The sequence below is a fragment of the Giraffa tippelskirchi genome, chromosome 12 (assembly GCF_054371585.1).
Source record: "Giraffa tippelskirchi isolate mGirTip1 chromosome 12, T2T-mGirTip1v1.2.pri, whole genome shotgun sequence".
Taxonomy (NCBI): Eukaryota; Metazoa; Chordata; class Mammalia; order Artiodactyla; family Giraffidae; genus Giraffa; species Giraffa tippelskirchi.
Window position 1 is genome coordinate 134966624 of NC_137286.1, and position 14215 is coordinate 134980838.

General features: G+C 48.9%; 1 protein-coding gene across 2 annotated transcripts; it reads right to left on the bottom strand.

Annotated features, from left to right (window-relative positions):
• Positions 1 to 4636: 4636 nt before the first annotated feature.
• Positions 4637 to 6916, bottom strand: SOX21 (SRY-box transcription factor 21). Of its 2 annotated transcripts, XM_081551974.1 has the most exons (2): positions 6447 to 6886; positions 4637 to 6380 (listed from the first exon to the last, which is right to left on the bottom strand). In XM_081551974.1, exons 1-2 carry the CDS (start codon positions 6884 to 6886, stop codon positions 6053 to 6055), a joined length of 768 nt encoding a protein of 255 aa, XP_081408100.1. In that variant the 3' UTR covers positions 4637 to 6052. The 2 variants fall into 2 exon arrangements, with proteins under 2 accessions (XP_081408100.1, XP_081408099.1); XM_081551973.1 differs by having other exon boundaries at positions 4637 to 6916.
• Positions 6917 to 14215: the final 7299 nt, after the last annotated feature.

Consider the following 14215-nt stretch of genomic DNA (forward strand, 5'->3'; position numbering starts at 1 on the left):
TTTTATCTCAACAATTCAGAAGCAGTTGTCATCTCTTCTCAAAACCCAGCTTCCCGCCCGCCGTCGGGGAGGTCGGAGCGCTGGTGCTGAGTGCCCTCCGAGCTCCCGCTTGTTGGCAGGGACTTGTCAGCCCGGCCGTCTACAATTCGTCTTGTTCATTTAAGTTAGGGCAGGGCTGAAAGCCGCTGGAAAGTTCGACGGCTGGGTGGCCCAGCAGCCGGGCCGGCTTGGCGGTCAACTATAGAACATCAAACAGTTGGCAAAGTTACCGACGCCCGCCTGGGGGGCAGCGCAGGGAGCCTGAGGACAGCCGAGATCTCCGCGGGTTCGCGCCCTGCCTCCGCCAGCAGTTCAGGCAGGAGGTCCTCTGTCCTGTGGGGTTCAGTTAAAGGCTTAGAGGGGAGAGGGGAGCGGAGGCCAAAGGGAGAGATCCGCAAGAAAGAGCTAAGCTCTAAGTGTATTCTAATTCTTTCAGGAAGTGTTAGTCGCTCAGTCGTGTCTGACTCTGCCATTCCATGGACTGTATAGCCTGCCAGGCTCCTCTGTCCGTGGAATTCTCCAAGCAAGAATACTGGAGTGCGTAGCCATTCCCTTCACCAAGGGGATCTTCCAGACCCAGGGATCGAACCGAAGTCTCCTGCATTGCAGGCAGATTCTTTACCGTTTAAGCCACAGGGAAAGTCCAATCCTTTAAGGGGGTGCGTACAATGTTCTTCGCGCTTAGGGATGGGTTTGGGGACAGAGAAGGAATGCGGGGGCAGTAGTTGCTCGTGGCTTGGTCTCCCCATCTTTTCCAGCGGCTCAGATAGGCTGAAGACAAAAGCCTCAAAAAGCTTGTGGCGACCTTTCCTTCTGGACGGCTCCCCTAAAAAAGTGAAGGTGGGGGGCGGTGAAACGCAAAAGCCCTCCTTGGTATTCCCTTCCCCCACATCCAGGAGAAGGCTAGGGTTCCTCCATTTAATTTACATGCCTTCATTCACTCCATAACTATTCATTCGACACCTACCACGTACCAGACGCTGTATTAGACTCTCAAAATGCAGGCCCCAAACCCAGAATCTAAGGATCGGCTCCCTGGAATGTTCTAACATCAGCATGCATCTTGGAATGGCCACGCTCGCTGCTCCATGGATTCCAACGCTGGGCAAACGGACACGAGGAAACATAACTTCTGCATAACTTTGACTTCTCCTTTCCTTTATTCTTTTTTTTTTTTTAAGTAGCAAAGGACCATTAATTAGAAGAATAATTACTGCTACCCGACATTATCCCAACCTGTTCAATTTCTATCTGTTGCAGGCAATGCTAATAATGGCAATTATTGCTTCTATAAACACCCCGAGGCAGCACTCTCCTCCCCGCAGTGTGTGTATGTGTGTTTAAAGAATATATATAAAAAGTTCCCCGCTCATTTGCATAGCTTCATCTTTACCTTTTCCCATTCAGCCCTTGCAAAAAAAGCATATCTATTCAAAGCCCTTGCAAAAAGCATATCTATTCAAAGGGCATTTAGTCCATTTCTTTCTTGGCCGGTAAACCTATTCATCAATTGTTCTGCCTTGTAGATCGCATTCTAATGCTAATCTAGCGTGTTAAATATCTTTTTGTTCCCCTTTCACCGTTTTGTCATTCAGTTTATCCAGTTTTGGTCACCCATTTTATTTATTTATGCGCCTGCTCCTATTCAGGGGCTCATGTATTTTTTATTATGTTGTTTCACTGTCACGCAGTGTCAACTTAGTCTATTCAATGGGGGCTACTTGAAGGCCGGAGGGACAAAGCGTGTACACATTGCGCCGCTATTCATTCCGGCCAGCTGGATCGGCTGAAAAAAAAACCTTGTGAAAAGAAACGCCTCACAATGGACACAGAAGAAGTGCACAATGCTAACAGTTTTCCAAATACCACTGATTGGTTTCTTCACAATGAGGAGAAAGCCGCCGCTTTTTCTTAGCTCCACTTCAACAAACAACACTCTCACAAAACCTCCCAACCCTGCGTTTTGTTCCCGGACAAAACCTCCTCGACTGTCTAAACGCTCCCACTGAAGGACAAAAAAAAAAGGATAAAAAAAAAAAAAAGACCTCTTTTCACTATCCCCCCCTTTTTTTTTCTTGCAAGAGAGAAAAAAAGAATGGGGGGGTGGAGGGATTGTCAGTGAATTAATAATATCAGTCTTTTAAAAGAAGAGGGCTGACCTTTGAGATGCACTGGGCTGAGGGAGAAAGAACGGGGAGAGATTAATAAAGTTTGGTTGGCGCGCTCTCTCTGCCTCTGCGGGGCTGCGGGCGCAAAAAAGACACGGACTCTTGCGGCGGGCGAAATGCGGGGACTTCACTCGCCGGGTAGGTGCGGCCGAGCGGCGCTCTGATTGGCTGGCGCGCACGGGTCCCTATCTGCTTGGGGAAGACCGTCAGATATTCTCTCCATCTTTTGCGCCCCTCGCCTAAGGCTACGCAGAGCCCAGTGGTGAGAGGGAGATCCACGCTGTTTTGTTTTACTTTCTTGCAGGGGCGGGGGAGGGGGGGACGGGTAGGGGAGAAAGGGAGGAGGAAATTGTCAAATGAAGTGACAAGAGCGGCCAGCCCCACGGCTCCCTGGAAGCCATCCCTCCCCTCCGCACCGCAGCATTCCCCCCCCCCCCCAGCTAAATCCTTACGGTTCCACAGAACAATTCCACCTGTTTGCTCAAAGCCTGAGGGCAACACGCCTGGCCCCTTGGGTGTGAGGCTTGTTTAAAGCCCTTAGGCAGCCGTGACTACCTAAGGAATGTCGTCGCTTTTTTAAACCTTAAACGAAAATTTTAAAAGAGCAAAAAGAAGGAAGGAAAGCAGGAGAAGAGAGAATAGGGGAAAGAGACACAGATGGTTAGAGAGAGATCTGGAGCACGCAGCAGCTCTTTGCCTAGTCCCAGGGCTCTGTGTATGGGTCACTTTCTGACTCACACACACACACACCTGGCCTTTTCTCCACGCCCTCTTCCCTCGAGTTGCACCCCCTTTCTTCTGCACTGTCTAATTCAGAGAGAGACTTTCTCCAGGAGCAACTAGTTAGCAAGACCACTGGCATCAGAGGGGTGATAAACCAGTCACCCCTGTGGACCTGTGGACTACTCAAACAGCCGCACAATCTATTGGCGGTGTGACCCTGTGCGCTCACCCCCAGCATCCTTCTCCCCCGCCCCAACGCATCTCTCTAGTCCTATTCTCATTCATCAACACTCTGGAGCGCTGCTCCCAGAAAACGCAGATCATTAGAGAAAGGGGAGGGGGCGAGAGGGGGCGGGGAACTCTTTGGGCCGGTGGGGCCGAGCTGGAAGGCTCAGGGAGGTAACTAAGATTTAGGGCTGGGGTGATTTCCAGCGAGCCGCAGGAAGTTCCGTGTTGAGAAGTGATGGGCTGCTACAAAAGGGGAAGACGGAGCCTTGAAAGGATTTAATTAACCGTGTCAGGGATAATTACCCCTGGACAGTCCAAATTAGTTTTGCATAATCGCTCAGAACCATATGAATTAACTTATAATATTGCAAAGAGCTCGGGGAATAACAGGAGAAGGATCGTTTTAATTAGTGAATCAGGGTCAAACCAGCAGAGCCTATTTCTCACATTTCCAAACTTTTCATGGTTCTTAAAATATTATTCCGTAGGGGGAAAACAATGACTTTAAAGAGGTGGGTAGCTTATAAAGACGTGGAGCTCCCGAGACTGTCTCTGTTGGGGAAACTAGTTTAGGTCTAGTTGAGTCTTGTATCTTTAGAATTTCTATCTTGGTGGGGCGAAAATAAAGATCTCCCTCTGGGTAATTTTTTTTTTTCTCCCGATAGTCTTCCTGGCATCTTTTAATTTCTTTTCTGAAATTAAAACCTGGTATGATTTCAAACCTTTCTCCAGTGGAAACTTGTGCAGCCTTGGAAATTCAACCCTCTCCATTAGAATTTGTTGTTTCTATTTTAATGCCATTAGCATGACAGAATAAAGCCTTAAAGAGGTCAAAAGTTGTACAAAGTCTTAATTCAGCGATCATCCTTACAAATAAACTCTTAAGGTGTAAATAAGGAATATACCAAAGATACAAGAACAAATTACACTGATTTAAGCAGTGGGGCTCTCCTGCTAACAAGATAAAGTGGTCAGGCAACTTTCCTCTCTTAAAATGTTACTGGAAACTAGTGAAACGCTTTAAATGGTCTGGATATTTTCAATGGACACTGTTCTACTGGTTCATGAATGCCTTTTTTTCCCCCCAAGATAATACAACTACTTGGTTTTTTTTTTTATCTTCTTTCCTATTCACGATTAAAAATGTGATAAATCAGGTTTTTGGCTCTGAATAACAATGGCTTGATTTAGATTTCCTAGTAAATCTATTCAAAAGTGAAACAAAGACTGCCTTTGGAGGATACCTTACACTTCACCTGGACGAGGCACGTAAGGGCAATTCAGATAAAAATCTTGTTAGGAACTCAACAAGAAATAGAGGATTTTCTCTTTTCCCTGGTTCAGGCTTTATTTAAACTCTTTGTTCAAAAAAAATGAACAGAGTGATAGTCGGGTTCTAATTTACAGATATAGTTTAGACGTCTAATATTAAATTAGAAGATCACACAAGAAAAACCATTTACACATAAAGGTTAAAACCAATACTTAAACTTTTAAAAACTTTATATTACATAAAGCCAAAATGAAACTAAATACATGTTAGCCAACTTCATTCACAAACAGTAGTCAAAATATATACACTTAAAAAGAAAAAAGCTACAAATGAGGTTCTTTTCTCTAAAATGTGTTTTATCATCATTTGCAAATGAATTGCAGGTAATCTAAAAAATAAGCTAATTAGGGAGGGAACTCCAAAACACATTTAAGCGGTTTGAGTTGGTGGAGAAATGCTAGCTGAAAGAAGAGACATCTGTCAAAACAATTCTGGTTTTTGTTTTGTTTTGCTAAATAATAAATATGTAATTACCACTCAGACAAAAAAGTCTGATTTAATCTTAGATAAAATTGCGGGTCTGAAATAGTCCCGCAATTTTTAAAAGTTAACTTTGACATTTGTTCAAAATGTTTGAGAGTCGAAAACTGACTCAAATTTAGGGCAACGCAAATAACACATTTTCAGACTTAATGCTTTCACGGACATAAACACATTTACAATCCGAAGGTGAAACTCAGCCATAATGAGAAAATAGGAACAATGCCTTTTTATGTGTAAACTGTGTCAAAAATTCTAGCGAGTGGACTCAGGGAGACTTCTTGTATTTTTTTTTGTTTTTTTTTTAAGAGAGAGAATCCAATTGACAACTTTTCATTTCACACACATTTCTTGTTTGCGGTCCTGGCTCTTGAGAAAGAGCTCTTGGTCTGATTTGCATATGGCAGGATAAACAAAAGAAACCGTGATCGTCTCACACACAAAAGGCCAGATTCGAGCCGGTCACTGGTCAAGAATGGATCCAGTCTAGGGGTTCTGCTTGAGAGAACAGAGATTTGCAAAGTTCAAATAGTACAAATAGGGAGCAAGGCTGCTCGGAGCCATTCCGTTCCGAGAAACTAATGACACAGATCAGCTTTTCCCTGTGCCAACCATTTCAGACCTAACGTTTGAACAGAGTGCATGCAACACAGACCAGGAGAAAAGAATAATAATAAAAGAAAAACAATGGGCAACAAAAGCAAAACCGACAGTAAAACTTCCCACAGAGAAAGCTGGAAAGCCCAACATGTCAAAAAAAAGTTACTCCTCCACCTCTGTGGGCCAAAACGCAACAGGTACCGAAGTGCAAAGCAAACAGCCACCGCTGCCGGATACAACTGCCCTCTTGAAAGTTGTCTGCGGGGTGCAGGTCTGAAAGGATCCTGTCGAATTCACACGCACACTCGCCCGCGCACTCGCGGGCTCGGCCACTCGCGCCCCGACTGGCATCTATACACCTTATGTACACACACACCGGGGGGCCCCCGTCGCGGGAGCGCGCGTGGGGAGGCCGCAGAGCTCGTACCTATACATATGTACACGTGGGCACACCGGTCCCGGCGAGGCCGCCCCGCGGGGGTCATAGCGCGGCGGCGTAGGCCGCGGGGTAGGGGTCTAGCTGGGGCTTGCCCATGCCCGGCAGCAGGATGTAGGCGAGCGGTGGCTGCAGCCCGGGGCTGGGCCACGCGCTGCAGTTGCACGGGATCATGTAGCCCGGGTTGCCCGGGCTGGGGTGCGAGTGCGTGTGCCCCCCGGCGGCCGCGGCCGCCGCTGCAGCCGCCGCCGCCGCGCCGTGGAAGGCGCCGGCGCCCGCGGTCGGGTAGCCCAGCGACGACGCGTACGGGAGGCCGGACGAGGACGACGAGATCTCTGCCATCTTGGAGCCCAGGTCGAGCAGCGAGTAGGGGCTGCCGGCGGCCGCGGCGGCCGCGGCGGCGGCGGCCGCAGCGGCCGACTGCGGGAAGAAGACGCGCGCAGCGGCGGCGGCGGCGGCGGCGGCCGCCTTCTCGGGATTGGCGAGCAGCGACTCGGGCACCAGGCCGCCGCTGCCCGCGCCCGCGTGCAGCCCGGCGCCCGCCTTGAGCGCCGGGTGCTCGGCGTCGGCCACGCCGCCCAGGCCGTAGGGCACCGGGAAGGCGAACTTGTCCTTCTTGAGCAGCGTCTTGGGCTTGCGCCGCGGCCGGTACTTGTAATCGGGGTGCTCCTTCATGTGCATGGCCCGCAGGCGCTTCGCCTCGTCGATGAACGGCCGCTTCTCCGACTCGGTGAGCAGCTTCCACTCGGCGCCCAGGCGCTTGCTGATCTCCGAGTTGTGCATCTTGGGGTTCTCCTGGGCCATCTTGCGCCGCTGGGCCCGCGACCACACCATGAAGGCGTTCATGGGCCGCTTGACGTGGTCCACCGGCTTGGACATGCTGTCGCCCTGCCGCGGCTGCAGCCCGCCGCCGCCGCCGCCGCCGCCGCCGCCGCCCGGGCCGTCGCTCTCGGCCCGGAGGAAATCAATGTTGGCTGTTGGCAGGGACCCGTTCGGCCCGCCGCGCCCCACTTTTCACCCCGGCGTCGCTCCTGCCGGGAGGAGGGGGCCGGGGGACCAGCCCCGGGCCGCGTCGCGCCCCCTGGATGTCCTGCTGTCTCCGGCCGGTCAGGCGCTCGGGGGGAAAAAACAAAATCCTCCCCGGGGCACGAGAACTTCTCGGCGGTGTCCCCACCCCCACGGTGGCAGTTTGCCCTTTGCTTTCTTTGTGTCCTTCCTGTCCGGTGGCGTCCGCTCGCGAACTCCCCGCAGGTGGCCGCCACCCAGCAGCGCGGTCCCCCTCCTCGGTCTTTCCCCTGTTAAATGCACAGCAGCCCCGAAAGTTGCGTCGCGGAGGCGCCACCAAGTTAAGCGGAGGAGTCAGCCGCCGCGTGCTGCCAAGTGCCAAAGGGGGCTCTAGGCGGCTGGAGTGTTTGGGTTCTCCTCGGTGACTTTCTCATTTGACAGTGGCAGATGGGGGTGGGGGAGGAGGGGGGGCGGCCGGGAGGAGGAAGAGGAGGGGGGTCCGGGCGCACCGAGGGAACGCAGAGCGCCGCGATGGATATAAATACAAATACCGCAGCACCGGCACGTCTTCCTCGCTCGCGGCAGGCGGGGTGCGCTGACGGGAACCCCCCTGGTGGGCTGGGGTTTAGGGTGGGGGGTGGGGAGCTTTCCGCACCCCAGCACCTGCCTCGTGGGTCTTCCTCTCCGGCTGCGGGTCGGGGCAGGAGGTTGGCTGAGGATTCAGCAAGCCTGTGATCGATCGCCGGGCCTCAAAGGAAATCCTCCCGGCTCGCCGGGGCGGCGCGTCTCGCTGTCCCTCGGGCCATGCCGGCTCGGCTCTCTCCAAGCCCCTCCTGGCGCGCCGGCCGACTCGGGCACCCGGAGCGCGCCGGGCGCGGAGCGCGGGCCAGCCTCCGCGCGGCGCCGCGGGCCAGGCACCGGCCGCGTCCCCCTCCTCGGTCCTCTGGGCCTCCGCCCGGGACTTGCAACTAACTTCGCCCAAGTTTCCTGCGCCGGCGCCGCCGCGCCCCTCTCGGCGCGCTGGCCTCGGAGCGTGCGCCCGCCTGTGCTCCGCACCCGGAGCCCCTCTGGGCGGGCTTCCTCGGCCGGTGCAGAGCGGGCGGAGGTGCAAGGGGCGGGGGGGTGGCGGATGGGTGGGTAGGGTTTAAAGAAGGCGCGCCATCACCTCAGTCCGCAGGTCCGCGCTGGGGCTGCTCCCAATTGCCCCTCTCTTGCAGCACCGTGGGCCCCTTTCCGGCCCAGGCCGCCAGCCCGCCGCTCCCGAGGCGACAGGAGCCCTGTGCACGGGCTCAGGTGAGTGTCGCTACCTGCGTGTACACGTGCCCGAAGCCGGCGCTGGGTGTGCATGGCCGGCCGCCGCTGAGTGTGTGTATATCTGGGGACACGCGGAGGAGGTGGAGCCCAGCACTTGGGGAGGGAGGAGGGACCAGCCGAGCCTCCTCCCGCTCCCACACCCTCAGGACCGCGAATTAAACAGGATCCCCGCCGCCTCTCCCCCTCCTCAACCCACCCCACCCCCGTACTCCTCCTCCCACCCCCTTTTCACTTGAGAACAGGTTTAGGCGAGCGGAGAGTCTGGAGCGCGCCGCCGAGTTTGCGCACTGTTTGGCTTCCGCCACCCCTGGGGTCGCCCCGGCGGCCCCGGCCGGCAGGAGCAGCGGTGGTCGCGATTCTGGGATCCTCTGCCCGGAGCAAGGAGGCGCGCACATGGAGGAGAGCCTCACGCGCTTCGGAGGAAGAGGGGACGCAGCTCAGAAAATGCTGGAGACTTTTCCTAGCAAGAAAGTGCTTCCTTGGAGGTCCAGATGTTACTTGCCGCAGATGCTTCGCGAATTTTCTTGCACTGGTGATGCACTCAGTCGGAGGTAGTGGAGTGAAAGATAACTGAGGAGGGGCTGAGCGTGCGCCTGGCAACCCTTTGGAAAAGGAACTAGCCCAGGCTGAGAACTGGCATCCTTGGCCGACTCTTCAGATCTTTTAAAATTCTGGGGGTTTGTTTTTCTTCTAGTCGCCAGTCATCCATATGCTGATCGGTTTATGGTACAGTTAGCCTCACAGTATCTCACGCATAGATAGGATGAAGGTGTTCAAAATCAATAAGAAGAATAAAACGTTTCTCTGAAAGACAAAAGTGAAACGTACTAGTCACTCTACTGGAATATTTTTATGCTGTTAAGCACAATTTCCTTTAGTAGGAGCAATTTTTTTCTTTATATTTCACATAATGCAAAGATCAAAAAGCATGATTTTGTTTGCAGATTTTCCTCACTTCTTGGTATGCTTGCAGCACATCTTCTAACATGATCAGTCTGGAAATTTCATTCACAAGTTGGCCTGCCCTTCAGGGGGAACTTGCTTGCATCTTTGGCAGTGTGGATTTGACCTAGCCATGTGGTGTGTACAAGTAGGAAGTTCTACAATCAGTTAACTCTTTTAAGTTTTCCCTGCAATTCATGTCCAGTTCGAACACAAACACATATGCAGGTATAAAGAACTGATTGAACTTAAATAAAAACATTTTTAAGCCATCAGTTTTATTTAAAAGTTAGGCTTGTTTTATTGCTCATTTTAATAAAAGAATAGTGATTGTTGCTTTTTTTTTTTTTAGTTGCTGTGATGACATACAGAAATGCAAATCAGCAGTGAAATGTATGGGAGTGACTCTCTTAAGATACCACACACATGTTTACTTTGCATCAGCCCTTGTATTGCTAAAACAATTGGGCTGATTTCTTTAGAACCATATTCCTTTACAGGCTCTATAAAGACACTCTGTTGTTCACAGACTCTGGGTGGAGCAACTGTTAAAACCCTAGCAGGAGTAATTACATAGACTAGAGTATTAAATATACTGTTTTGTGATGATAAACTATGAAACTATCATCCCAGAGCTTTTAACCTACTAACTTATATAATAAGTTTGAGACAAAATATACGCTGTCATACAAAAGACATATATATGTACAGGGGTGCAAGATGTGAAAACTGTTACTAAAATTATTGTGAATAAAGTTGAGTCTAATCTTGAAAATTATTTTGATATATACAAAAGGATAAGGACTGAGAAACATTTTTATATTGGTGAGTTAAATTATTGTGTATTTTCAAATTTAAGTTTAGAAATCAATTGCAATAAATTATTACCATGAAATGTTTGCATATATGATTGAAATGTATGCCTGTATGTGAAATATCTTATAAAAATAAAATGTATAAGCTTCCTAGGATATGGTTTTATGAATTGTGTGGTATTGCCTGTTTAGTGATATTAAATGAACCAGATTTGAAAGTTCTTAAGTTCATAAATGTTGAACTGTGGGGAAAAAAAAAAAAGATGTTTCCATACCTGAAAAGTTAATGGTTATTTGTGTGCTTGTTTGCTATTCACCTAAAACAGTTTCACACAAGGAGAGGTTTGGTTTTCAGTTTTGGTTTTTAGAAGATCAGTATTCTTGGCCTAGAGCCTTTTCATCCAGGGAGAGGCCCACAGGATGAACCCTCATGGGCGACAGCAGCAAATCACGGCTGCTATTCACGGGCCTTCATGCCTCTTGACTGAGTCTGGTTAAGCTTTTCCCCATAAGTTTTCTTGCCATTCCCTTTCTTATGTACTGAAATGACTATTTAGTTTTAATGTCCACAGAGCTTCTGTTTGAACTCATGGAACCTTATATGTTTGTTCTTCTACATTTCTCTGCCTGCGTGTATGCTCAGTGGTGTCTGACTCTTTGCAACTCCATGGACTGTAGCCCGCCAGGCTCCTCTGTCCATGGGATTCCCCAGGCAAGAATACTGGAGTGAGTTGCCATTTCTTTCTCCAGGGGACTTTCCCGACCCAGGGATCGAACCCAGGTCTCCTGCATTGGCAGGCAGATTCTTTACCACTGTTCTCGTACATTGTGACCTAAAAGTGAAAAAATACCAAGATATAGAAGAGAGAGTCGTCTGTGTGAGTGAACAGTGAAGGAAGAATACATTGAAAGAGAATTAGAAGTTCTATGGGCTTTATATTGCCAAGTGGATGGCAAGCACCCAAAGGACTGTATACCTCCATCCATGGAGCCTATACAGGCTCTGTATTTGCCTTGTGGCCAATGAATACCCATGACCACAAATATAACTAATCTGCAGCTGAGAGGCAGACACTTGCTCAGACAAAGTTTGGAGAAAAGTCGGTGCAAAGTCACTTTCTTCTTTTTCCCTCAGGTCCTCCCTGTGAATGGTCTTTTTTCAATTCTAAAACTTTCACTAGGAGGCAGCAATGAGATTGTTGGGGAATTTTTTTTTTTAAATACCTTGGCAATGCCAAAGTGACTGGCTTTCTTCTTCTTTCTCTTTCTCTTCTATAGAAGGGAGGGAGGATATTTGGATCCCAACAGAAGACAGGGGCTCAGAGTGAACTAAATCATTTTCCTCCCTTCATCGATTCCATCTCCATTCTCTCACTGTATTTTCACCCAGATGGCTCATCGTTACATTGTTCTAGAACCATGGAGGTGAAACCACAGCAAAGCAAACTGGCAGGGTCCTGAGAGTGCCCAGGTGGAAGTGACAGGGTGGGAAAGGTGATGCCTTCGAATGCATAGGCCAAGTCATGATGCTTGGAGCACTGGGAACAGATGACTGGAGTTAAGGGAACTTCGGGCTTCTGGTCTTAAGCAAGTGCAAGGAAAGAATTCATAAGCTTTCAACCTGCATAGAAAAGTAATACAGCCTGTTTGTCCTGTTAAGGAGGAAATGAGCAAAGTGACAAAAGCCAGTCTCAGGCTTTTGTTATAGTTCTCTAATCCTACTCCTTTAGTTCCCTGGTTGTTTTCCTATCATCCCCACCCCGACCTACCCCCATAAGGGGGGAAGAAAACCCCAAACACGTGGTCCACATAAAACCCGAGAGATGAGGAATTAAGTCAGGTAGTCATGGTTAGAGTGAATGGCTGCAAGAGCGACCTTTGACTGGCTACTGCTAAATTTTCATTCTTTTGAGATTTCTGTCCCTTTATTCTCACTGCTCCTGCCATACTGGGACTATACAAATCAATTATGAGAATGCCTTTCTTCATTCCTCCTTAGCAGTACTCAACTCAGGCTGTCATTTTCTAAACGAAGTTTACCTAGATGACAGAGCAAGAAATGCAAAATTTTAAAACCCATTGCCCCCCCCACCGCCCCAAATAAAACACCTAAGGGAAAAAACCCAATACAAATAATCCAAGACAGACAACTTCACAAAGTACGATTTCAGTTCCTGAGAATACTGTGAAAGCAACTGACTTTTCTCTAGGATAAGTGCTTTTTTTTAAGTGGGAGAGAGCTAACATTGAACAAAACCAGAAATGAATGAGGAGGGTTGAACAGTCAGCATATCATATAATGAAGAATCCTTCCATCTCATAGTTTTCAAATGAGGATACTGGATTCTTGTGTGGTAGGCTTACTTGTAAATTTCACCACCGCGTGTGCCCTGGTTGATTTTGAGAAAGAGAGGAATACTGCCTAAGTCTTGCAGCAGGGTGTTGGATAAGCCATGTTTCCGATTTTACAAAGTCCATCTGTCTGGCTGTCCTTTTCAGCTTCCAGATCTCCTTGACCTGTGTGTTACTCCCTCGTAGGCTCAGTTTCCTATCTGAGGATGGGTCTGCTTTTTGAGCTGTTTGATTTTAACTATCATTTATTGAGTTCTTGAGATACCATCCCTTTTGCATACACTATCTTATTTAATTTTTAGGAAAGCTCTATGAGGTAAGAGTTATCTCAATTTGCAGTTGGGAAACAGAGCCTTAGAGCTGACGGATGAGTAACTCACCCAAAGTCACACAAACGCAAGCGGAAGAAGTGGGGTGTGAACTAAGCCCATGCTCTTCACCAGCACCACTCTGAGTTGAAGACTCAGCTGCTTCCTGACTCAGATTCTCAATCCCACTTACTTCCTCAAGCCTCCTTGTGACTCACTCAGTGCCATGCTTCCTCTGAGAGGGAGTGGCAAAGGGAATCCCTCCAGTAAGGTGTTCCAGGCCTACAGCAACATGCTGCCCCAAGGCCCAGTCCTGGCGCCCAGCAGTCAGCTCCCCTGCTAGCTGCTGTGGTTGTCAGCACGGGCTTGGTCTCAGCTGCAACTCGATATCCCTCACTCCCCCAGCTTCCCACTGCAAACCCTGACTGATTGCCAGTGCCAAACAGAACCCAGTCTCTACCCTTTCTCTGATAGCCAAGGACTGCTAAAAGGGAAACCTTTAGCAATGGTATCTAATCTCAGTCTGTATATTTCCCCAACCCTACTTGTCCAAACCACTCTCTCTCCTTCCCTCTTTCCACCCCTCCTTCATCCCTCTCTTTCTTTTATGAAATCCAAGTACATGAAATTGGTTCAATCACAATTCCCAGTAGCTTGATACACTCTCATAATTGCTCCATCAGTGACTTTCTTTTCTTTCTTTCTTTTCTTCTTCCTTCTTCCCTCTTTTCTTCCTTCCTTCCTTTCTTTCTCCCTCTCTCTCTTTCCTTCTTTCATCATGTAATAAATGCCTATGAATCCACCATCCAAAACAAAATCTGCTGGTATACCTATACAAGGGCTTCCCTGGTAGCTCAACTGGTAAAGAATCTGCCTGCAATGCAGGAGACCCCGGTTCGATTTCTGGGTTGGGAAGATCCCCTGGAGAAGGGAATAGCTACCCACTCCAGTATTCTGGCCTGGAGAATTCCATGGACTGTATAGTCCATGGGGTCGTAAAGAGTTGGACAGGATGGAGTGACTTTCACTTTCATATCTGTACAAAACCAAATCTTCTCCCCAGGAAACTCTACACTACATCTATGTGTATCCTTTTTAAGTATGTTTTTCTTTATATTTTAACTTTAAATGTTATTATAAGTTAAAACTTTTCTATGTAATCTTTACTGATGAACTTTTTTCTTTTAATTATGTTTGGATTCAATGTTAGTGCATGTCACTGAGTTGATTCATATGCTGTCTAATATTTAATTGTGCATATAAACCACAGTGTATTTGCTTATACTCTCCTGTTAATGAGCATGTGGGTTGTTTCCAGTTTCTAACGATGTGCACTTGCTGGTATGGGTTTCCAAGGTGGCTCAGTGGTAAAGAATCTACTTGCCAAGCAGGAGACATGGGTTCAGTCCCTGGGTTGGGAAGATCCCCTGGAGGATGAAATGGCAACCTACTCCAGTATTCTTGCCTGGAAA

What these genes read in the sequence shown, in the direction of transcription:
- SOX21 (XM_081551973.1), bottom strand. Translation starts at nt 6,886, where the DNA reads ATGTCCAAGCCGGTGGACCACGTCAAGCGGCCCATGAACGCCTTCATG.